We start from the raw sequence: 26455 nt of genomic DNA, 5'->3' as shown, positions 1-26455 counted from the left end.
TCTTTCTGGTACTTCTCAATATAAAATCTTTCCAAGCTGAATCCAGGACAGATAAATCATGATTCCGTTTCCTTTCACGTAAGGTAGCCTGCCTAAAGCACTGCTACATTCCTCCCATAGTAGTCGTTTAAAATTAATAGCACATGCAGAGGAAAAACTAAACCCTTTGACGTCACTCCCGAAATGAGGAAACATAAACAGAAAAGGCTTCTCCCCACCGCGCCGGCAGCACGGCTGTGGATTGGTCTGCGCTCCCGCGCCTGTGGCACTGACAGCACCTCCCAGCCCTGCTCGGCCTGCGCTGGCTGACACAGGCAGCCAGACTGCAGCAGCCTCAGCGCTACCCCAGCCTCACCCTGGCACAAAAGTGCACTCTCTTCCCGAGCCCTTCTGCTTCTTAAGGTGGTTTCATTGGCTGGGCTGGGGGACTTGGGGAGGTTTATTTCCTTTCTTTTTATTATTTTCTTTTTTTTCCCTCTTATTTTTTTTTTAATTTTTTTTATTATTATTATTATTTTTGTTTCCTGTCGTTACTTATTTCTGTTCCTAATCCTGGATGCAGTTACTGGATTCTGCAGTACAAGTCTTCATGAACAAGCTGCACCGCTTAGAGATTTCACGGCATTCAAAGGTCACAGAACTGCCACTATGGTTAAATGTCTTGTTTAATGGTTGAGGTATGTACAGCAAATCTAAAAGAGGTAGCATGATTATTTGTTGAAGGGGAACTAAAATTGAGAGGGGGAGAGGGAGGCAATACTATTATTTAGTGGAAAAGATTTTTGCTGGTGATTGTTACTACAGCAACCAGTTTTTGAATTTCCTCCCTTTTTCTCTTTATTCAAACTAGATGAAAATTTTAACTTATGTTGATTTAACCATTTGATGGCTACAGAAGATTTCAGAAAGATTCTGTTATTATAGTCGTTCCTGACCCCACTGAGGAAAGTGTGATTGATTTTTTATATATTTTCCTATTGCTCTGTGGCAAGAGAGGAGACCTGGGACTTGACTGGCTTAGATTAAGGGAGAAGAAGCAGAAACTTGTTCCCATCCTGAGGGGGCTGTGAGTTTGTCTGAGTGAGCACAGAGAGGAAGAGTTGGAAATAAACAGGTCAAGCAGAAAAGAATATTGGCCTCATTTTTAGGAGTACATGTACGGATTTTTTTTTTATTTATTTTTTTTTTTTTTGTACTACATGCTTAGATTCCTTTACTTGGTTTGGGTTCAGAAGTTCAAAATTAAGAAGCAGCCTGAACTTTGACTTAGAAACAGATCCTCAGTGGGATGGGAGAGAGCTGATCATCTTATATCAACGCTGGTTTTCATACAGCTTTAGCTACTTAAACAGAGAAAAGTGGAACGTGCTTGGAAGTTGAAGTAATGTAGCCTGACATGTGTTTGATGGCATATAGATTCAATTCATATTCGAGCTAGTGATCTGTCTTGAATGAATATTGCAGCAGTACAGTGGGCAGTGTGTGCTGCAGTAAATGAAAGCAACTGCTACCATAAAACTAACATTGTTTTCAAGAGTGTGATTATAAAATATAAGAGGAGGAGCCGCTTGTCAGAGCTCGTGTGTATGTATGACTTAAAAATAATTTCAGCCAACACAGGCAATTTCTATTGTTAATTGGATTAATATACAGGTATGTTCGATGACTAGCAATCTTCGTATTTCTCCAGTTTGTGAAACGGGACTTTTTACAGCTCTGTTTGAGATGTTGCTGTACACATAAACCATCTGCAATTTGAAAATATTTCAGTTTACTTTTAAAAATTATACCTGAAAAAACAATTCCTTTAGCAAGGAACAGAACATGAGCACACCTAGCTCATGCAGCACACCTCAAAGGGTTACAAAAATTGACTACTCTAGGCTGAAGCATGCTAGCTTAAGGACTGCAAAAATATTAGCTCTGAAATGCAGAGGATGTGCTATGTGCTGTGAATGGACAATTGCTATTCTGCAGTGCCTAGTGGGAAAACAAGGACTTTGTGTATTGCAAATGCATAACTGCAGCTCCTCCATTTCCTTTGCTGTATCTTCACTGATGACTGCAGAAACAAAGAGGCTTGTCACAGATAAGCTCTTTAGTGCCCCATCTCTTTGGAGATGCTTGAAGATATTTTTTTCTCATATCATCCAACAACCCAAAGTCAAGCTTAGTTAGTTGAACTATTATTCTGTAATCTCCATGTCATTGTCTCCTCCCTAGCCCTCCTTAAAGTCTTACTATGTGAACTGCCAGCTGTTTTCAAAAACTAAAACAGTGCTTCTCTAACCACAAGTCTAGAAGGGTTAATATAGTATTTGTTAGATGATTAATTTGTAAATTAAACTAAGGGGAAGTCTCAGTCTGTAGAGACTATGGTATCTTCTTTAAGAAGAACTCTGTAACTATACGAATATATCCAATTTTCTGAAAGACAATCTGTAAGACATTTTCTTATAATAATTTCTGAGAATTAAATTATTCACTTCTTTTAACAAACAGAGGAGCTTAGTTTATAAGCTCTCTAATCTACATCTTGCTGCATCTGTGTTCTGTAGCAGCTGCTAGTGGTGATACTAACAGTAAGTATGGTAAGTGGACTTCAGCTGAGGAAATGATACAGTTTTTCTACTTTAGTAAGAAAAGTTTATCTGTAATGTTTCTTCTGAACAATCTTGATTCATTATTTAGAACGAAATACAATTTAAGGTTGGCCTTTCTGCAGTGGACAAAATGGTTAATGACACTTGCACACAGATTGGCTCAGATAAAAAAATCTGTACTGCAGAAGTTTCATGGGATATGACTGGCTGCTTATTCTGAGTTTATTTCCACAGGGTGGACAGAAGTTGTTACCACTGAAGTTCTAGTGATTCCAGCAGAGTAAGGCATGCTTTGCTGAGTCTAATACAATATATTGCAGATCACTTTTTTAAACTGTAAAATGTTTAATTCTGTAAACTAGTATATAAATATACCATTATAACAGCAGCTCACCTTCCTCCCTGTTTATGTCCTTTTCCCTTCTGAAATCGAGCCCTCTGCTTGGCCTTACCAGACTTCTAGGTAGGTCATTGAAGCAGACTGATTTTCCAGTGTCTTCATTTGCAACTATGAAGTATATTTGAGACATTCAATCATATACATCTCCTTTTCACTCACTGCATGGTTTTCCTACTGCTAGCTAAAGCATATTTTAAGGAGAAATATCTGAAAATTGCTATTCTATGAGGCATATATGGTTTTCTGTTAATTTTTCAATCTCATAGGGAAAAAACTGCTCTTGTACTGGTAATTTCTCTTATAGGAGCTGTATGAAGCAAAAATTCCAGCTACCAACCAAGCCATTACTGTCAATAGAGTAGAACCTTATGCGTCTCTATTTAATCACAAGAAATGTTTAAGACTTAATCTCTCCTCCAATCAAAGTAGATATATGGCCAAAAGGTCTTGATGGGTTTGGTTCTGGTTTCTGGGGTAACAGAAAAACAAGTCACTTGGTGCAACCAGGAAGATATGCCATGTAAATGAGCATTCTTAGCTGCTCACTATTGTGCATCATCATATTGTTACTCCGTTTTCATGCTTGAAATTATTACAGCATTCCATGTGTTTGTCACAGGGTGAAAATGAAAGGGACAGCTGGGGACCTACCAGCTGCCAGAACAAAATTAAGTGTTTTGTAATGAAATGATGGTTCAGTATTCCTCCTCTCAGATCCATATCGGGTAGAGGATATTGGAACTATAGCAATAATTTTTCTTGTTCTTCAGCCAGAAAGCAGACTTACCCTTGCAGGGTCATCAATTCTTACACTTTCAGTGAAATATTGGCTTTACATCTAACGTGAAAATTGCACTTTTCAGTCAGAAGCTTCAGGGTGTAGAACTGATGTTATTTAGAGTTTTTACCCTGAGGTCACTGGGACACAGACATGCAGCTTAAGTGTCCAAAAGCAGTTCAGAAGTTCTGATGCTTTTTCTTTCTATGGCCAACACTAAGTGTGTCAATTTTGGCACCTAAAGATGAATAATGCTGAGAAGCTGGGCTACAATGCCAGGTACCACATATGCAATCAGATGAGAACTTTTAGTAACTTTTTTGTGTTTCACAGTAAATGAGTGGAAATCAAATAACGTGTCTTCTGATAGTAGTAAAAGTTCTTCAGATCTGAAGTATCAACTTTGTATAAATACTAGAGAGATAGAATGCATTTATTGTATTTAAGACAATTTATTGAACTAATTTATAGAATTTGAAAATGCAAAGTCAACTTCTGAAAGATTTTTTTAGCAAAATGAATTCTTCTGTATCATCCCAAAAATTGTTTGAAGAACTTTTACATTTCATTTTTACTATTATTCTTACTACAGTGCCATTCCAAAAAAATTGCATTAGAAAACAATATTTGAACCTCTGAACTTGTTATTTCTGTTTTCCTGTAACAGACTGTGGGATCCAGAAGATACATTCCTAGGGTTTACAGTGCTCAGGTCTGGCCCAGTGAGAGCTCTCTGTTTTAAAGCCTGCAGTTTTAAAGTAGAAAATTAACAAATCACAGCCAGATAGAAGAGAGAGCAGTTCCAGAAGCCAGACTTCGGTGACAAAACTGTGAGTGAAAAGTTTGGGGCAGAGGCAATTCTCAAAAAACAGCAGTCATGAATTAAGCATTTCTTTTGCACACATTTAATAGTGTAATATTGGCAGTCCATTGATGCAGTAATTTTGATATACATTTGTCACTTGTTCTGTTCTTTGAAAATTGAAAAATCTGTGGTTATCATTTTATTATGTAAACAGTATTGAACTAGAGAAGCTAATGAAAGAGCCCTATTGAGTTGCAGTTTTTTTATTATATTCTTCACTGTGGGAGCTGTGAGTGAGGGTGGTTAAGAACTCAGTTTAGCTACTTATTTAAGTCACACAGTCTTATGGTGGCATATGATATTCTTCTGCTAGCTTGCTGTCCAGCCAAATAAGACATCCAAGTTGCCTGGATGGCTAAATATAGCTGATGATCTCTTCCTCTTAATAGGTGGGCATGAACAGTTAGTATTTTCCCAGTCACAGACAAATTGGTTACAGTTTAGCTAAAGAATTGCCTGCAGACAAAAGCAGCAAGATCTACTTCTCTTCGAGTAGATTATTTTAAAAAATAAGAAACAAATGTTTAGAAGAAAATAGTTGCAGAGGCATTTTTTTCTTTAGCTGGTAGGTTTATACTAGTTACCCACAAAAAGTCCTGATGTGAGAAAATCACCAACTAATATCTCACTAAAATATGTGTTGATGCTGGCAGCGTAAGGTTTTTAAAAGTAGAGCACAGAATCTCCTGTCAAACTAAGTTTAGCTAATTGTCACAGAGGCATAAAAACACATTTGTGGGGCAATTGCTGTCAGGACCCATACGCAATTTTTCTGCATGTATGTTCATAGCAGAGTCTATGATACTAACCCATCTGTATGTAGTGAAGATGTTTTCAAGGATGATAGTTGCCTTTCCAAGAATAAAGAGGGAGGTACGCATATTTTGACTGAATATGAAGCAACTCAGGGATGGCTTCTCAATCTCAAGAAAACTCCTGAAGGATGGTATTGAGCTATTGTGTAATCAGTTTTGCTCCCTTTTTGGAAATTGCCCTTTATTCCTCCTGAAAGAAAGGGTATGTACGCCTATGTTCTTAATTCCTTCTCTTTCCCCCCACCCAACCTTTTCCCTTAGCACACTTCCTAGTGTGTGTGTAAAGACTGGCTAAGCTCTGGGTCTTGTCTAGTAGGAGGTGTGCAGAGTTAGAGTTACCATCAAGTGTGCATGGACTCATCGCTTGGAAAGAGATGTCAATTCCCGGGTGTTTTCTGTGTTTTGGAAACAAACACATATTGACATGAAATGCCATAGTGCTTTCTCAAAAATTCAGCTGTCATCCAAAGGGTGTAGCTATTTTTCCCTTTACGTATGATGATCCTGGTATAGAACAACTGAGACCTCTGCTTAGACAGACGCAGAGAATATAATCTGTAGAAGGGCACCAGTTTCCACAAGAAACTAAGGGTGCAGCAGTGTTATGAGCTTCACTTATGTATCCAACTGTACACTGAAATACACTAAATATGGGCAACACTGACATTTGATTTTGCCTTTTCCTCAACTTACCACTTACACTTGATTTTTAACCTCTGAGCAGGTTAGACAGAATGAGGACTTGGTGCGTACCAGGCTGCTGGGAAGGAGCTGAAGATTTCACACAGACACCCAGAGAGAGATGAAAACAGATGCATGACATCTTCATGGAGAAAGTACATTTCTGGCTTTCTGTTAACTGACAACCATGTTGAAACAGGCTACAGGCCCTTTCTGTTTCAGAAGTTGGAATATGACTTGGCTCTGTATTATTTATGCAGAGTCATTTCTGTTTTACACACTGTCGTAGTGTCTGAGTATCTGTTAATAAAAACGTTCCAGTGGCATCAGAATGGCCATCATAAATGTAATTAGGCAGTGCATCTCCAGTTTAATCAATATGGTCATTAGAAAAGTGTAAGACAGCCACAAAAACAGTAATTAGTCCTGATTTATAAAGGAGAACTTGAACACATCAGAAAAGGAGAGCTGAGAGCTGTGCATGTTCAAAGCTTGGGAGGACAGTTAGTTGCTTTCTGCTTTAGCAGATCTGAGAACACTGTTGTTAAAAAACACTCTTTAAAATGCTTTTACAATAGTAATTAAAATTCTCTTATTAAAAACTTTTCTTGAAGAAACTAGATATCAACTAAGAAAATACAAAAGAAATGTATTTCTTCCCAAGCTTCCCAAGCTTTTTAGTTTTTTTGAAAAGCAGAATGATTGAAAAATAAGAACAAGACTCAGATTGGTGTATGAGAATGTAAAATTGCATAATTCCATCAGTTTATATCTGTGAAAGATCAGGCTTGCTCAGTTTTCAGGACTTAAAAGAACTCCTTCTCTTCACCAGTTAGATCAAATTTAGGTTCATTAGCCTTTTGTCATACCTGTTTCATACCAGTTTTCCATAACTTCCTCAGCACTGTTTTATCACAGAGCTGCCTTGGTGGCTCCACAGAAGCTGTGATGCATCCTTTTCCTTTCATCACACTCTAAACTTCCCTCTTCTCTTTCCCTTTCTCACAGAAAATAATTCTTTACCAGATTTTATTTGAAATCAGAACCCCATAGTTAATTTTTAGCTTATGTGCTAGCATCTCCAAACTCTATATATTTGTAATGCAGAAGGGGCTGATCTTGCTTGTTTTCAGTGACGACCATCATCTGTTTCAATGGCACAGCTATGTAAGTAATATTTTTAAAAGCTGAGGAATAACAGGGAAATAGTAATTTTGTTTAGGGTCCAACACGTACTGCACTGTATCACAAAATATTTTTCATGTAGTAAGAACCTAACATTCAGTCTCTTTGAACCACAAAGCTATATCTTTAATAATTATATCCACTACTAAAGCATAACCTCTATAATAGTACGGTAACAAACACCAGTGCAACATGAGGATGTTGACTGTTCATCCTATATATCATCATCAAAGCTAATAGAAATGATCAGGCTTTCAAAAAAGCTCAAATTCACTTTAGTCTCTAAACGAAATGGCTGCATCTGAAAAATTGCTGTGCGTGAGAGGTTGCCTGGGAAATGTTTTCCCATTCTACTTTAGACAGAAGTAGCCAATAGCCTGTTCTTAGTGCTTTCAAGAAAGTATGGGAGAAAAATTTCCAAGTTTCCTCTCTGCTTCTGTCACCCCTGGGATGGATTGCCACTGCAGTATCCCCTAAGGATTGAGCTCGGTGTTCATGAGACCTGGCAGAGGCAACCCATAGCCACTGCCTCACATTTAGCCCCAGTGTGGAACTAGAGCTCAACACTGCTGAAGGGGCACACGAAGGTTGTTTCAAGCAGATCTTCACCTGCAGCTCCAGGAGTCCTGTCCTGAACCCAAGAAACTTTTCTGATGGGTGTTTTTTCCAAATAAGCACCTCCTCCTAAACAACTGTTGTTCAGACAATTAGTTGTTTTTTAAAAAGAAAGCTCAGATATATTTGAAAGGAGGAAAAACATCTCACCGCTACCGCAGAATTTCCACCTTGCCTGTGAAGACAGAGACTTTGTTTGGTTTGGGTGCTTGCTAGTGGGAGTGATGGATGGTTGGACTACATGATCTTGAAGGTCTCTTCCAACCTTGATGATTTTGTGAAATTGTGGTTCCAGTGACCATTATGAAAAGTCTGCTTAGATTTTTTATTTTATAGTGCCCAAATTTAAAGCTCAAAGGTCACTGAAGCCCATTATTTCCAAATCTTTCAGCAATCCTCTTCTCACCCTCCTCCTAACAGACTTAGTTCTACTTTTGTTTCTTATTTTCAGAATAACTGGGGGAAAAATCAGCAATCCATGCTTTATTTATATGATAACTATATAGTGCTGAAGAGATTATTTCTGCATGTTAAGATTTGCTTGTACTGGTTACATTTTTTTTTTGGCTGTGAAACACACTTGCTTTAAAAAGATGTTTTTACATGCACCACAAATGTATTATTATTCTTCTCATCCCTCCCTCAAATTCAGCCCTTTAGGGCTTCTCTAGCAGAGTAAAGGAGTGTGGGATACTGTTTGGTTTTTTATTTTTTGCTTAAACACCATAGCAAACATTGTTTCAAATCCTATAATATGAGAAAGGGAGGATTATAATGTTTAAATATGTCAACCAGTCAGAAAACCTCTAAGGGGGGCAGCCTCACATTCATCTGGACCACCTAGTATGCCACTGCAGCTTGGTCTCACTACGTTAGAATTTTTAAATTGGCATACATGGTTTTAGAGTATCACTTGGCTAATCATTTTTTAACTTTTAATCATGTTTACTACTATTTTGAACAAGCTGGAGCTGACTTCTGATGTTTTGTAAGTATTAGTGAAAACTGTTTCACAAGAGAATAAAGCCAAAAGCATTTAATGCCAATTCATGTTTGGCATTGCACCTTTTTATGAAAGCTGATGGAAATTAGGTTGCAAATAAGGAAATAATTCTCTAAAAAAACTCTCAAAAATTCCAGAAGTTTAAGACACGGAAAACAATTACCAGAGAGGTCTCAGTGCTATGTAGTCCCCCTTTAATTGCCATCTGTTGATAGTACTTTGACAGTTGAACTTCTTCAGCTCTGGTTTTAAGAGAACTTCAAAAGCCTCTGAGCTACTTCCTCAATTTTTAAAGACATTTTTTGAAAGAGTATATTAAAAGTGCATTTCTCCTTTTTGACTTCGTTACCCTTATTTTCTCCTGAGAACATTTGTCTTAAAATTACATTTTCACCACACTGATTTATAGGTTCTGGCATGGGAACTAATGCTCTTTCTCCTAGTAGCAGACAGAAAATTAGTCACAATCTCATGTTAACAATTTCTTCATTACCTAAGCTGTTTTACACTTTATTAGGTTCAACATAAGCAAATCTAATGCCTTTGAACCAGGGAGTTCTTGCCTGTGTTGCAAATATATAAGACATAATTAATTTATAAAGTCACAATAGTAAGTCAGCCTCTGTGGCACTGGAATTGTTATACCACTGAGTTCTGCAGAGAAGTGCCACTTGAGTGCAGCAGAGAGAAAAAATTGGTTTAGTTAATTTACATCAAAAAGTCAAATATGAATAAGACTGTCAATACAGTTGCCCTTGTGGTTCTTGTTTGGAGATGAGATTCAATGTATTTTATCTTCACATTTGACACACTACATATTTGTCTGTGCTGGCAACAAATAATGTGCACTGTATAGACTGATAGGGTGGTATAAGATACCTGTAGATTTCAGTGACAAGGAGATCAGTAAAGCATTTATGAAGAGTCAGCCCAATGCTGGATGTTTCTACCAAAATCACCAGTGGTGCTGTAATTTTCAGCTGATCCCTTAAATTTCCCTCACTGCTTTTCAGCATCAAGTACCTGCTGAGCACACAGGTCCTTTACTAGTTAACCTTCATCTTCATCTTGCCCATGAACCTCAGGCAGTTCCTGCAGTCCATTGCAGCTGGAAGAGGACCTCACAGAATCACTGAACTGCTCAGGTTGAAAGGGACCACAGTGGGTCATCTGGTCCAACCTCACTGTTCAAGCAGGGTCATCCTAGAGCCCGTGGCACAGGATTGTGTCCAGACAGTTCTTGAATATCTTCAGTGAGGGAAACTCCACAACCTCTCTGGGTAATCTGTTCCAGTGCCCATTGGAAACTCAGTCATATAAAGGAAATGGCCTTAATCTTAGCCCAGGGACATATGAAATTGCATCAACCTAAGTTGTGACATTACCATGTATGGTATAAGAAATTATAAGTTATTTTTCATGCTTCATGCGTACAATGGCATTCATTGTTCTCAAAGAGTCTTGTGTAAAAGGATTTGTTAATGAAAATCATCATTTGGACAGAGGATGGTTCTGAACACTTGAATAAATAAAGAAAAAATTAGGTTTTTTAAGAGCAGCTTTACCATTATTAGTTTTACAAATAGGGGCATAGAAATAGAGTTTTAGTTTGACTTGATCGCTCCAACACTTTTTCTTTAAATGAAGATTCTTTTAAGAACCACTCAGAATTTGCAAACTTAGCCACTTCTTTAAAATGTTTTGGGCAGCTCATTTTGAAAACGGTGCCTCTTCTGTCCATATTCTATGTTACATTTACAGCAACTGCTTGCTACTTCTAAAAATTTACCTTATTGCTACGGTTAGAGCTAAAGAATTTTTTATCTAACTAATTTTAAAAAAATGAAATATCAAAAGGAAAAGAATCTTTTGTCTTTTGATTGTGAACCATTGCAACTACACTGCCCTGAACTGTAAGCAGAATTACTTACAGGAAGTTGAGGCACCATATTGTAGGCAGGCACAAGAGGAAGGTATAACCTTGTCTATCACAAAACATCAGAAGCATTTCTGATTATGACTGATAACAGAGTGAAAGTGAGAAAGGCAAGCAGAGATGGTCTCAGAGACTTTGGATCCCAAATAGGAACATGATATCATGTTCAGACTCATACCAAATGAAATACTAATCTAGAAAAAATTGTATTGAGCTAAGAGATTATTTAAGGCTCTTGCTCTATGTTGTAAAGTGTGTTGTAGTACCAGCAGGGTATGAAAATGTGTGTAAAATATTAGTCAGTAAGACTCACTTAAGTTAGACACCTCTATTCCCCACAGGTAGAAACTCGGGAAACACAGATGTATTAAAGGCTACATTTTGGAAAAAGCTTCTCTATCTGTGCATAAATCTTTTAAGAGCTGGATATTCAAGTTTTTGTCACTCCCAATTTTCTAACTCAGAAAATTGTTTTTTTATTAATCAGAAAGTATTTAGTGTTTAAATATAATATTTATACTTTCTACTCTTTGTCTGTGAATCTATTTATTTGACTGCAGAACAACCAAACATTTATATAAGAAGTTTATGTTGACAGAGCTTTCTACTATGGAAATTTGCCATTTCATAAAAGAAAAAATTTGTTATGGCAAATTGCTCTGTATCCTAGAGTTTTGGAGTTCTTAAACTGGAGATAGAATGAATTCAAGCATCTATTTGATTTTTACTTTTTTAAATAAAAATTAAGGGTTCAGTTTACCTACAATATGCACCCTGAATACAAGCTCTACCTATCTCCCACTGAAGCCAAAGCACAGACTTGTTTCAGCAGGCAGGGTGAAAACCTTACGTACCCTGGAGCTCTGTTTGCTATAGGCACTCCCACAGCAGAGAATGCTGAATTGTGCCATCCCATAGCTGTGCTAACCTTTCCTCAGCATCAGTGGACACAGCCCATTCTGCATGGCTGCAAGCAGAATCTCCCACAGAGAACTTGTCATGCCTGACCCAAAATCCCCAGCTCTGCTTCACATTGTGTGGGCAGGGCGTGGGCAGATAGGGATTGAAAGGGTGGAGGAGGAAGAAAGGGAAAAGGGTGGATACAGAGAATGATGAGGGGGAAATTGCACTGTATCTTGCTATCTTAAACATCTGTAATAATGCACCTTTCTCCATCTGATATTGACTCTAAAATTGCTGATATTAAGTCAATGTAATCACTGCTATAGAACTGTTGATATTAAGTCTATATCAGCACCGTTTCTCCTTGTTTGCATTAAGTTTTGATCTTTTGAACCCTCAGTATTTCTACACTGGCTGTCCATAAAAATATTTGATCTGTTAAACATCAGGGTTCTTGGGTGCTTGGGTCCAGCATTACACATCTTTCTCTGCGATGGTGAGCTACACAATTTTGGTGATGTAAAGGCCATTTCCAGCATCAGAACAGATTGTTTGTATAGGAGACATTTCTGTGAAGTTGCAAAATGAGCTGCTAAGAAACTGAAGATTATCATATTCCTCAACACTTCCCTTTCCAAGTGCAAGATGCATTTCTCCCAATTTTTCAAAGAAATCATCACATGTTTAAAAGAGAGTAATTGAGACTACAAATCATATGTAACAGATTCTACAGTTCTAGTTTATGCAGTACTGGAAAGTATTCGCCCCTGATGATGAGGGATAAAATGGAAAAAAAATCTGAGAAGACTGTCAGAAACTTAAAGATTCGACTTTTAGAAACAAGAAACAATGAAGTTCATTATTTATTTACTCACTCCAGAACATTTATTAACGTCACTGGTTCACCTTTTGACATCCCATTACTTGCAATTATCTGGACCATTCACACATTATTTGAGAATTTGCTATGGCAATTTTACTTGATATGTGAAAGAAAAATCATTATGACTTTACCTACAAATAATGTGTTTCACAACAGCAAGAATACGGTCATTCTTTTTTTTTTTTATATGTAGAATTGTGATTTTAGATACTCTGAATGTTTTAGATCTTTAACATATTTAAATATGTTAATGGCTTTGCATAGAGGAGTTTTTAAAAACTGAGGAAATGCCAATGTCTCTGCAGGTCTTGACAATACCACTTCACAGTACCAAAATTTGATTTCTCAAGTATAACAACATTTTTAGAAAGTCTGTAAGATATTTATTCAACAGTTGCTTTGGAAAATTGGTGGAATGTATCTCTGGATTTGAAGTATTTCTATGTCCTTCTAAATTTTGTATCAGTATGAGAGGTTTCAATTGTGAATTGTTTGTGAGTTATTAAACACAGATATGAAAAATAAATTAAGATCTAACAGAAACTCGTAAGATGAAAGATCAGGTCTATGACTGGATGTGTAACCTGTCAAGGTATCCTGAAAAACTGCACAGTACAGAAAACTTAGTAGATATAAACCAAATTCTCTTCTTATATGTGTGAGAAGAAGTCTGCTTGGGTTTGTGGTAATCTTCCACGTATGGAAGAGGGCTATGTTACATAAAAAAATTAATATTGTTTCCGGTTTTAGTATTCAGTTCATATCTGAGTCTGATAATAAGAAAAATCCTGCTCTCCTGTTTTATCAACCAGGTCTTGCTGATTTATGTGTTTTATGCAAGTTCTGTGTTAATATTCTGGCACCTAATCTCTACTGCATTTTACTTTGAAGAGTCAAACATCTAACAGTCCATCTAACAGTCTTTCTGGGATTACAAAACCTTTGCCACATCGTCCAACAAATATTTGTGCATAAATAAATTAATTTGGCAGAATTATCTCATTTTCTTGTCAACTAGCACATCAGTAAATCAGGCTATGCCTCTGTCTAGATTCCATATTCTTTATCATTCTGAAGAAATCAGAACTTGCCTACAGGCACCTGAAATTATTGTAACTAATGAAATAAGTTCTAGGAACTTCAGTAGTTGCTTTGCAATTGTCACTTGGTTCTCACTTCAAAGACATATATGCCTCTCTCACTGTTGCTGTAGTCTTTTTGTGCTTGTGCTTAATTCTCTGATGGCATCTTTCCCTTTAAGTGATTGCCCTTTGCATCTTCTTGGCACCAAGTTTATTTTCAGCAAGCTGTACTCACAGTGCTGGCATCCATCCCAGGGAAGCTGCTCTGCCTCAGTGGCATTTGGTACATGGGAATTCCAGAGTAAGGAATGGGCAAAGGTTACCACGTGTTTTACATCACTCTCAGAAACATCAAACTAGACTATTAGTGTTTGACAACAAACAATGCATAAGGCCTCTAGGCATTGCAGTCTGTCTAATTCCTTATTTTCCCTGTTCTTGTACCTCTACTCATACCAGCCACGTTGGAATATTACCTCTGCATTATTCTTGTAATATCACCTTATGATGTGGGAAGTCTTGATAAAAGATGCGGTTTGACAAAGAATAATTTAAATGCTAGGAATTAGTTTAACTCCTAGGAAACAAACCAGTCCTCAATAAGATTTAGATAGTTATATTCTCAGACTTTATCAGGCCTGTGCTGTTGTAATAACTTAAGAGACTGATTTCAGCCTGGAAGTTGCTCTCACTGTCTGTTCTAAAGGCAGACAAGCAGCAGCTTTTTTTGCACAGCAAAACTTGTCATTCTTCATAATCAGAAATATCCTATCAAGAAGTATCAAATGCACAGAATACTGTTACTAAAAAGAAAAGGCAAATCAATTTCCACAGTTTTATTTTCATAGTGAAGTTCTAGTTGTACTTCTGCCTGCTGGAACTTTAGTTTGCAGACCTGGATCCTGCCTATGAATCAAGTGTGCTCCCTGATTTGCCTGCCTTCAGACCACTCCTTGGTGCTCAGTTTGCCTGGCTGTGCCTCACAGTGTGGCTGGCAAGTCAGCAAGCATGCCAAGTGGTGCCATTGATGGCCTTTGCCAGCCCTCACTGGCTATTCCTGGGAACTGTTCTGCCTGTCATATGGGCAACTGTGGTCTGATATAACAGGGTATGTCACTGTTCTCTATTAGCACTGTCTACCTAATATTATTGAGAGTCTTTTTGTGGGTTTTCTTTTCTGATGTGGCAGGGCCTGTACTAATGTGTTAGGATGGTCAGTTGAAGACCACTGTTTGCTTAGTAACCTCAGAGGTTAGTGTTCACTAAAATTAGAATGGAGAAAGGAATCAATAAATCAAATGCCAGGGGTGAATAGAGAAAAACTGGAGTGTGCTATTAAGTCACACTGTACTGGTGATTCATCTTACTACAAACTCAGTAGACTTTGACTCATACTTGATCCTTGAATACTGATCCTTAATACTTGTATGTAGAAAATCACAGACCACTATCTTCATTTTCTCTGTTTTAAACAATGGAAAAAAAATTATGCTCCTTTCATTTCATGACAATAGTTTGAAAGGAGTTTCTTCCCAAAAATATAAGATTCTCTAAAATTGTATGAAACTATCTATAGGGAGTAAAGATTTAGAGCAAGTACATCAATATAAAAATAGTGTAATTTAAAATGTATAAATATTCAAGTCAATGCTGTGATTAACTAGTCTAGCCTTTCAGGCCTACTTAGAGATCTTCTTATTAAATCTTTATAAATGGATTTGTTACTTACAGCAGAAGATAATTTAGAATGCAAATGGGAATTTTTACATGAATGAACTGAATATCACTCTTGTAAAAATGGACATCATTAGGCAAAGGTTTAATACTAGAAAAAAAAAATCACTGATCCATAATATCCTTTTCTAGTACAACATGTAGAAAGTCTAAAGTGCTGATTTTCAAGAACAGAGTAAAAATAGCTTACAAAATCAGATGTAATAATAACATAACATCTGATTTTCTGTATGCATCACAGTCATGTCGAATTAGCATTTCCCACAGCTATTTGGGAACACTGTTTTTCTTCATTCAAATAGAAAAGTCAAATGACCACATGACAGTTTGCTAGAAGACCAATCCACAGGAGCCATGTGTTGCAAAGCCACAGTGCTTCCCTGTAATATCTGGATTCTGCAGAGACCAGTTTTGTCTTGCTTCACTTGCTTCATTGTCTTTAAGGTAAGGCTGTTCTTCTTAATGTGAAAAAACCCTTTTTTCAATATAGTGTTATTTTAAGTGAAGGGTGGACTTGAGAACTAGCAGAAAAGGGTATAAATTCCAAGTAATTAGAATCTGAAGACATATTTGCCACTGGAAAGAGTGAGAAGGAAGCTGCAATATATGTGTGATGTTTGAAAAAGGTAGAGGTAGTATATTACTATTTGAAAGTACGAACTTCTATTCTACAGGACCAGGGAGAAATTTTCCATCACCAGCACCAAGATGTATTGTATCAAGGTATAAACAGACATTTTATATCTATATGTGAATAAGTCAATATTACCTATTCCTGGAAATCTGATACCTGATTTAATGTTTTTCTCATCTGGTCTGGCTTCTCTTAACTCAAAATTTTTTCTCCACTGGACAGATTAATCCTGACATATAGAACTATTTGTCAGATAAACTGATTCTCCCCCTATATTCATATGTAAAAATAAAATAACAGATCAATAAGTTTGTAGATCAGTGAGTTTTTCTGCTGTGACAAAATGTAGTTTTCTTTTTCTACGTCAAATTTTGTCGAAGATCTCTAAGTTGTTTCATGGTATCATAGCAAAGTCTAGCTTTCCCTTAAAATACAAGGCTAAAGACAGACCTACATGAAAAATAAGGGAATATTTGTTTTCATGAAACATTTTTCCCATGTTTTTACTCTATGTATTTACTTGCATTACAGCTATCCCTGTTTCCCTCTGCCTTTTCCATTGTGTCAGCTGCTGTGTATTCAAGGTCCCACACAGAAAAAGATACTGCTTTGGTCATTTAATTTGAAACAAAAGTCCAGGGTAGCAAACAAAAGAGGAGAAGCAATGTAAGCATACAAAACCAAGATTAGATATTTGCATTGGTTAACCATTGCATAAGTTGATATCTAAATTTTTGTAGGTTTTCAGAGGTAACATTTTTGTCAGTGATGTAGATGTTATCTTTTATATTTAGTTCAAAGCAAAAATTCTTCTGTTCTTTCTGAGGAATTCAAACTGTACTTTTACTAAAAGTTACTCTTTATGGTGCATGCTCGCTAGGTTAAATTGTTAGCCTACCTTTGATCAGCCTTGATTTGATCTAATGAAAACTTTGTAGGCCTTCTACATTCGCAGTCCTTAATGACAACTTCTACTGAGATCATTAGAAGTTAATGGTTTATGGACAATCCATTCTATGAAGCCCCTTCTGGAGCACTGCATCCAGTTCTGGGCTCTCCAGTATAAGAAAGACATAGAGTTACTGGAGTGACCTCAGTGAAACACCAAAGATGAATAAGGACTGGGAGGATCTGTCATGCAGGGAGAGACTGAGAGGGACTGTTCAGCCCAAAGAAGAGAAGGCTGAGAAAAGATCTTATCGCTTGTATAAATAGCTGATGGAGCATGTTAAAAAGACAGAGACAGACTACGAACCAGGTGATGTCCAGAGGTCCCTTCCAAATTCAACCATTTGGTGACTCTAAGCACTAGACATGACACCTGTCAGACTGGTGGAGTGCCAAGCCACACAGATATGGTAGGACTGCCAGCAGGCACCAGCTGGAAATGTAAAATATATCGCTTAGGAAGAGGACAGAAGGAATATCTCTCAATTAACAAGTTTCCTTTAACAGGGAGGGCCAAGCTAACAGCTAATTTCATGAAAGTGTAGAAATTAATATCTTTAGTTCTTTATCAAAAAATGCAGATAATTCAAACTATATTTCCATTATATTTCAGAATATTTTGAGGATATTCTGGATTATGTCTGTTGCTGCTTTTATTTTTCAGATCAAATTCTGCTTCAGTACCTCATATCCATTAATTCACATTGCTAGTGGGCATTCTAGGTCATCTGTGCTTTGATTTTTTTCTGGTACATCCATTAGTATACTATGAGAGTTCAAAAGGAACATGATAGTTAATGTTTCAAATACAACATATGCTTTCATTCAGTATTTACGCTTTTAGAAGATGAATAGGAGATTCATTTCTTATGATGTTCTAGATAATTGCTACTACAGGTAATTTGAAGGTCTCATTTTGTTTATGTGTATGTATGTGTGTGCACATGCCCAGGCTTTGGTACTTGTATCTCTTCCAAAGACAGTGAAATCCACAGGGAAGCCACATTGTAATTTGCACATCATTTACCTTTACAGCTTCTAATTTTTTGAGCATGTCTGCTGCCTATGTTTGCTAGATTTATTCACAAGGGAGAATATTTCTAAACCCACTGATTAATAGCTTGTATCAGAGGGACAGGGTTATATAAAAGAGGTAGAGAAGCTTCAGCTGCATGTGCTTTGCTCTAATAGCCTATTGCTGAGAAGTTTTTTAGAACTAAGAACAAATCACAACTTATAATTCAAATATTTACATCCCTGAAAACTCCTAGAACTTTCAACCAAAAAAAATTGAAATTAACTACAAGTAGGGCTTAAAGCCCGACTAGTTCTCAGTTTAAGAACAACCTTGGAAAACCCAGTATGTTGTTTCCACCAACAGATAAAACAGAAAGCATATTTCTGTGTGGCAGCCCTGCTTAAAAGTCTATATTTGAAGATGAGAAGCAACATGTCATTATGTTAAACTGATCTCACACTACATATCCCAGATCCCTTGTTACAGTTATCTTTAATTAATATTTTAATTAAAGTGTATCAAATTAATGTAGAGAGCACTGTAATAAATCTCCTGTGGACTACAACAGAGGCAGAATATCACAAATAACCACGAGGAACTAGCACGACAGTAGGAACCAAAACTCTTAAGAACTTATTAAATCTCCCGACATGTCCCGGTCTTCCCTGTTTGATTAGTACAATCATCCATGTGATTTATCTCAATCAAAAAATGGCAAGTAATCATCCAACAAAATTATTTTGCACTTCAGTAATGTGGAGCTCTACATCTATTATTTCAGTGTAACTGAGTTTGATTTGTTCTGTTCTCGAGTAAAAATTATTTATCTGCAAAGATAGAATCACTTTCTAAAGTGGATTGCTATACTGTTCTTACTCTGAAGTTAAAGAGGTTCCTAACAATGGGAATAAGTAGTCAGCCAAGAAACTTATCAACATAAGAAACTGAGACTCTGAATGCAGAACTACAAATAGGTCTGTGGAAGTTGCCAAAATGTGGCATTCTAACACTTCGGTATTGTGGTTTCATCATATTGGTAGCAAGAAACTAAAAATATATCTATCTGAAACATCTGAAAGAAATCACACACCTAGATGATGGACTGACTGCTTAGCTTACTCTTAAACTTCATTACAAGATACAGATAAATTGCATTTGCCAATTCTCGGCCACCTTCTGGCAGCAAAAGTTTTGCTTTTGAGTTTCAGGAATATGTTTTGTTTGTAACAGTTTTAGAGGATGCAGCCAATAGGAAACTAAACATATTTTTTTCCTGCTTAGGAACCAAAATTGGTTCAGCATTCAGTATAATGCAAGTGAATGTTTCAATTCATGCATTGTCTGTATGCAAATAGTCTGCTGAAATTTTAATTTCATACGGGCAAAAGTTGAAACCTCATACGTTGAAACCTAATGTTATTGTCAGCATCAGCTGAGATTATGTTAAAAAGTTATACAGCTTGCTTACATTTCCGATCCAAGTTTTTACAGTGTGTTTTTAGCAATAGAATATTTAAACTTTCCAACTGTGATTGCATTTTCTAGTTATAAAATAATTCATAAAAACCAAGGCTGTGTTGTTTGTACAAAGGTTCTGTGTAAACAGGGTTTTCTGAAATAGTCAACATATTAGTTGGATGGTAATTTTGTGAAGAGTTTGTTTGATAGACTCAAAATAGTCTAAATGTGTTGATCAAGACTCTTCATACATGTGTATGACAGGATTTATTTTTCTAGTGCAAATATTAGTTGTGACAACACAGTAGCAGCAGGCCTGGAGTTATATTAGGTTGGGAAAAGAGAATTCAGTGAATATTTGATGTCAGACTTCACACTTACAGTGGTAGGCTTACTAGTTCTCAATGAGCCAGACTTTTAATACTAGAGCTATAAAAAGCTTTTAAGGCCTACATATCATATTTGTGGTCCTTGCACAGCTGTGTTTGTCTTCTTGAAGAATCTTTTATTATACTAAACTTGTAAACTCCTATTTGGCTTCTGGTTATAAAATATATATAAATATATTGTACAATGGTGTCTCCTTTGTTTGCCAGAGACAGAAGTAGAACACAGTGATGCTGCAAAGTAGACAAAATCATTCCATAATAAGAAAATGCATTTTGTAATTTTCAAGTTAATAATTTTTAGTTCATTACTTATTATCTTATTTCATTACTGTAATGCTTTTATTCTTATTTGTTATTTAAGAGCAGATCCAAAGCCCATTAAATACCAAGGGCAGTCTCTCCTTGCTACGGTAAACTTTCAATCAAGTCTCTTGCCTGAGCATTTCTTATGGGTTCCTGGTAGGGGAAAAGTGCCTGCTCAGTGTTTATATTGCTTCTTACTAACAGTTGTCATCTGTAAAAGTCATGTAAATATTGTCCTTCATCATATTTGCACAACCTAGCAATAGCAATAGCATTTTATGCTGGGCACACCCATTTCATTTACCACGTGTGACTGCATTAACACTGGTGGTTGCCTTGCAACGTTTTCATATTTCCGCGTAAGAAGTGCAAAGAGTGCCCATGGGAAAACAAACAAGCTCTTCAATCTATTGTTTGGGCCCATAAGATTTTACCAGCTTTGTTGTATTTTCTTCCTTCAGTCATATTTCTCTATCACTGTTTATTTGAAATAAGACTTGTAGAAGGGCAGAATAAAGGATCTTTGTTGCTATGTCATAAGTGTTTGTCAGTGTCTGAAGTTTTGCGTTTATATGCCTTGGAATTGCATGGTTATATTCCTTGGAGGTGGACTTCAATGATCCTCATGGGTCCCCTCCAGCTCAGGATATTCTGTGACCATCTAAGATATGATCAGCCTTAAATAGGAACAAGAATTTTGTCTAGTAGGGGTTCATGGTCTCACATTTTGTCAGAATTAATTATTTCAGCCTCTTATATTTTTGTTTCTGTGTGCTTGAGAGTTCTTTGAGACTGTGGGTGTTTTATATACATTTACTAGCTACTTAAGAGCTAGTACCCTGTTACTCTGATATATGCTGTTACCCTGATATATGCCCAGACACATTCAAATGTGAGCAAGTACTGCGGATTCTCTTTCTGTATAACAAATTCTTCTACAAGGCAATCAGTTAATGTCAGCTGCCCATGCCTCCATCTCTTTCATGTTTTTAATAATTATAAATGTACTAATTTATCCTCTTTTTGCATTCTATGAAAGCATTTTCCCATATCTTGTAATTCAAATGTGTTGTTCAGTACTGTTACCTTCATATTTTGTTTGCTGAGCAGGCAAAATTCCTTTGTTCTCCTGTTTTTATTGTGAGATTGTTGTTCTCCTACTTCCTCTCTCATTTTATAACTAGTCAATGTTTACTTGCCTAACCTGGCTTGTCCCAGCTTCCTGGGACAGGTTAGGTTCAAGGGCAAACAGTTCAGCTAATCAGTAGCATAAAGTCATTTGTAAAATATGAATCAAAGCTGAATCCTTCTAAGGTTCAAGAGCCATAATCTTCACAGATGACAAATAATCCAGTTCCTCAAATTTAAGCATCCTCTAATCTGATTTTCCCAATTTTTAATTCCTGAAATTTAAATTTCCAAATGACATGTATTATTCTGATATTTATATGCTAAACAAACAATTCCCACTGATTTCTTAATTGACCACATCAACTGAATTTTGGCCCTGAGAAAATAACAAATATAAATTCATAACCCACTTTAAAAAATAAGTTTGAGTCATTTGTAAAGCTAATGTGTATCTCATCTTGAAATCCCTATTGGTGCCTATTTGCATCATTATGAAGCAAAGTAACAATCTGTCCCTTAATTAGGAGGCGTAACCTAGGAATGCTGTGAGAGCACCAGGGACCAAATGATGGTTAATCCTCAGCACTGTCACTTACCTGATACACCAAGGAGAAGTTCACTGGGAGAAAGACGGGAAGTTTTATTAGATTTTTTTTCTCAAATATAGACTCACAAGAGAATGTGGGGGTTTTATTTTTGTTTTTACTGAAGTAAACTGACCACTGGGGTTCCTTTAAATGTTTAGTCTGTCTTAATTTTTTTAAACACAGAAAGGAGGACAGATTCCTGCATTTTTATAGGAAAAAAACCCCAGACTTAGGAAACAGCATTTCTATCTGTTATGGGTGCAATTCAGCTAGGTAGCATTATCCAGGTTTCCAATGCAGCCGACAGAATAGTTCCTTATCTTGCATGAAAATGACCTCTAGACAAAGCCAAAAGTAATTTTCAGAAGCCTTCATAGATATTTGTTGATAGCAGGATCAAAAATATATGAGGGCCTCATAATGCCACAAGGGGAACCTGAAAGTGGACACCTTCAGCTCATAATTCTAGTTTTACTAGCTGCAGCTCACAAAGCAACAGCTGCATTCACATTGCAAAATACCTCCCACACATACATACACACATAGTGTTTGCACAAAATACTTATTTTTTCCTTTAATGTGTGGGAATAAATTTGAATCTAAGATCTTACTATAGAGAAAGTGTGTGTTGTTTAGTTTGAAGGGCTAAAGATAATATGGCTCCCATAATTTGATCATGCATGTTGCAGATGGAAGAGGGGATCCTGAAAAGAGAACCATTCCAGCAAATCGAGGTACAGTTTTACTGAAATCTTGCATCCTCATGATTCTTTTCATAAGATTATCTTCTTCCTATGTTGCCTAGCTGTATCCATTAATTAGAAAAGAGACTGCATAATCAGAATTAGACGCTATAGTGACTTATCTTTTAAGATTGTATATTATCTTTTTAAGATTGTACAGAAAAAAAAAAAAAGGCAGAATCTGAAAATACTTGTACCCAAGCTTTATTGAGAACTTGGAAGTGTGGGATCTTGTTTGCTCTATTTGCTGTGAGAAGAACTGGTCTGGAAATTTCTCAAGGGAATAGGATCTTCTACTAGTACCTTATTGTATAATCTGGAAACACTTTGAAAATGTATTTTGATGTTTTCTCATCAAAGTCATTAGACATATTTTTCCAAAAAGGGTTCCAGTCTAATTCACTTATTTAGCTAGTTCATCTATTTATTGCTGCAGCCTAAGCACCTAATGACTCTGGGGGATGGTTGGATTTTTCAGTCTTTCTAACTGGTGTGCTCACTGCTGTAGTGTACTCACAAGTCCAGTGCCAAATCATATCTCACAGACTACCGTGCTTTTATTTTTATTTCAACTGACAGGTTTTTTCTTTAATTTTTTTTGTTTTAGGAAGGAGATGTGATCTACAATGCTTGTGGAAGGGCTCTGATAATAATATGTTATTAAAATATTTTCAGTGCTACAAGGATGTTCCCTAAAGATCTTCCAGTATCATATTTCTGAAAAAGTAAAGAAACCCTTTAGAATGAGTGACAGGCAATGCTTCTTCAGACGCCAAAGAAAACGTCTCCTTCTTGATTTTTTTAATACTGTATGGCTGTTTAAAGTAGCCTCTAAACAATGTCCATTGTGGATTTAGACTGAATACAGCTTTATGAACTCATCCAGTTCAAAGTAGCAGATCAGAGAAGGTTACTATTGATTTGCAAGGTCCTGGCAAGCATAAATGATTCATGATCTGTGGTACTTGTCTTACTATAAGATTAAACCAACAGAATAAATCTACACCTTTTAATGTGTAAGTTAATGCTTCTGGCAGTCCATTGTGTCAATCAATGTGACTGGCAACCTTAAATATACATTAAACACACTTTGCTCTTGTCAGTTGAAGGAAACATCACCTTCATTGTTTGCGACAGAGTGAAGAGACACAGAACTTGGACACAGGAATAGCAAGTCAGGTACTGCACATCTCTAGGTGACATAAAGAGACTTAGTAATGAGATAGACATAGCTCTGCAGAAACAAGAAAAATTCCTGTACTTTCAGGGCAAAGATATAACAGAGAACAAGGTGGAATAATCTGGGAACACATGCACTTGTTTTACAAGGACATCATTTTTATTGGAAATCAAGCAGAGATCTGGAAATAAATTCCTCTAAAAAGTATCTGTGTTATATATCACCACATTCTTAACTGGAAGGAAAAATTAATTGGAAGAGGTGCTGCAGAATTTGTTTTGTTTCCTAATATCTCAGGATATAACGCATGCTACAGCTGAGAGTGATTCTTTCCTGCCAGGTCACCCTTAGCTGTGCCAAAGTTAGTTGTCATTAACCATGCAGAAGTGTCTACTCAAAGACAGAGCATCTGTACTGCCCTTCATCATGACCTCAGCTGCCTGTGCCATTAATAGGTACTCAACATATTTTGGCCAAAACCTTAGAAGTACTCACAACACAGAACCAATCATTTAGGTTGATAAAGACCTTTAGGATTGAGTCCAGCCATTAACCCAGCACTGCCAAGTCCACCACTAAACCATGTACCTAAGCATCACATCAAAAGAGATGAATAAAATGAAAAAAATTATTTAGTTACCCTTCTCCATTTACCCGCTGAGATCCTAATGCTCTATTACTGGAGAACTGTCATTTTATAACTAAAAGGAAATTATGTCCTACATGCCACTCAGTCAGTTAAAAATATAATTATAATATGGCATAATCCTTGCTTACTTTAAGACTGAAATCATGGCTAGGCTTCGCGAACGAAGATTTAGGAAGGTTCTATCCGCATTTGTTACAAGCATGCTGGTGGCTTATGAGGCCAATACGAGATAGACATGTCCGGTTGTGAAGGGCACAGCAGAAAGACTCCTTGGGTGGTATATTCTGCAGGACACGGTTCTTTCTGTGTTGCCTTTTCTCCTTGAGAGTGATCCTGCGTGCGTTCTCAAAGGAAACAGCAGCGTTATAGATGGTGTGTCTCCAGGCCTCCCGACTGGAGGCCAGAGTAGACCAGTTATGATGATCAATGAGGCCGAGGCTGAGATGTTGTTTCAGGGAGTCCTTGTATCTTTTCTTCGGGGCTCCTCTCTTGCAGCAGCCAGTGGCAAGTTCACCATAAAGCAAGATCTTAGGGAGGCGGTGGTCCTTCATCCTGGAGACGTGCCCTGCCCAGCACAGCTGTGTTCTCATCAACATGGCCTCAATGCTTGTGACTGCTGCTTGTTCTAGAACAGATGTATTGGTCACATAATCTGACCAGTGGATGTTTAGGATTGTACGGAGGCAGCATGGATGGAACCGTTCTAGGAGATGCAGGTGGTGGCAGTAGATGACCCATGATTTGGAACCATACAAGAGAGTAGACAGCACTATAATATGGCATAATCCTTGTTTACTTTAAGACTGAAATAATGTGGTGGGAAACATAGTAGCATGAAGGTTTTGAGGAGCCTATTTGTTAAATGTTATTTTGCATCTCCATCAGTTAGAAATGATGTGTCATTGAATGAGGCAGCAAAGATGTAAATGAGCAGCTAAGTAAATGAGTAGCTGAAATGTCAACTTCTTCCAGCATACAGAAGTTTTGCACTCATATTTGGAACTGAAATGGCATTGATTACATTAGCAGATAAGCTTCTCTTAGACATAATGAAAATTGAGTCCCATTTCCTATACTGATTTGACAGAAGCTTTAAATGTCTTTGATTATGACCAGTTTCTGTATTACAGAAGGAATGTTTCTTCTTGCCAAAATACCTTCAGAGAATCATAGAGGGATTTTTTCTTCTGTTGAAGGACAAGGTCTGTCTTGTCATCCTTTCTGATTAGCATGTGCTGGGATCCTTAAGAGACTTGTTTGAGAAGGTAGTGTGAAGTGTGAGTGATACACAGCACTGTACTTCTGTTTAATCTTCTTATCCAGTTTGCACCTTCATTTTATAGCCCAGCACTTAAGGTCTTCATGAGAACTACTAATGGAACGACAGCTGAGTGAAGTGGTTGAAGTGATGTTTGTGCATTACACAGGGGACAAATGCAGGTGATAGGATGAAGCTAGCATTTTGTGACTCAGGCAGTGCATTTAGTTCTTATATGTTCACAAATCAGGGATAGTGAGTCCTCATTTACTGATGTGGGTTTAGAGGAATCTTTCGCCATCAGTATATGACCTGATATTTATGACTTCACTCTTGATGTGGTGATATGACTCCTATGATGGATATTTTGCCACTCCAAGGCTAAAATCTGAGGCAAATTTAAAGAGAGGAAGTAGCATAGAAGAGTATGAATATTTTTTTTGTCATATATATTTTTGTTTTGAGGTTGATGAAACTTTAGATTTTTTTTTAGCAGGATTGAATCTCTAGGTCTTTATATTTTTTTCATATAAACATTTTGCCTCCACTGTCTATGGATTTTAAACATGAAAACAACCCTAATTTACACTAAAGACTTAATTTCATTCTGCATGACTATGTAGGTATTTGTACGGCTGCACTGAAGATTGCCTTAGGTTTGTTGTTCTTCTTCC

The 26455-nt window shown here is 36.9% G+C and overlaps 1 protein-coding gene across 5 annotated transcripts in view; it reads left to right on the top strand.

Annotated features, from left to right (window-relative positions):
• Nucleotides 1-236: 236 nt before the first annotated feature.
• Nucleotides 237-26455, top strand: part of PDE7B (phosphodiesterase 7B) — a 174142-nt gene continuing 147923 nt past the window's right edge. For 2 of the 5 annotated variants that reach the window (XM_064649420.1, XM_064649418.1), the window contains exon 1: nucleotides 15823-15927. In XM_064649420.1, the coding sequence (XP_064505490.1) occupies nucleotides 15838-15927 (90 nt within the window). In that variant the 5' untranslated portion in view covers nucleotides 15823-15837. Of the gene's footprint in view, nucleotides 403-562; nucleotides 678-15822; nucleotides 15928-26455 lie in introns of those variants that run through there. The other 3 variants (XM_064649422.1, XM_064649419.1, XM_064649421.1) reach the window with 3 other exon arrangements.

Source organism: Pseudopipra pipra, chromosome 3 (genome assembly GCF_036250125.1).
Source record: "Pseudopipra pipra isolate bDixPip1 chromosome 3, bDixPip1.hap1, whole genome shotgun sequence".
NCBI classification, from domain to species: Eukaryota; Metazoa; Chordata; class Aves; order Passeriformes; family Pipridae; genus Pseudopipra; species Pseudopipra pipra.
This window is presented reverse-complemented; position numbering and strand designations above follow the sequence as displayed.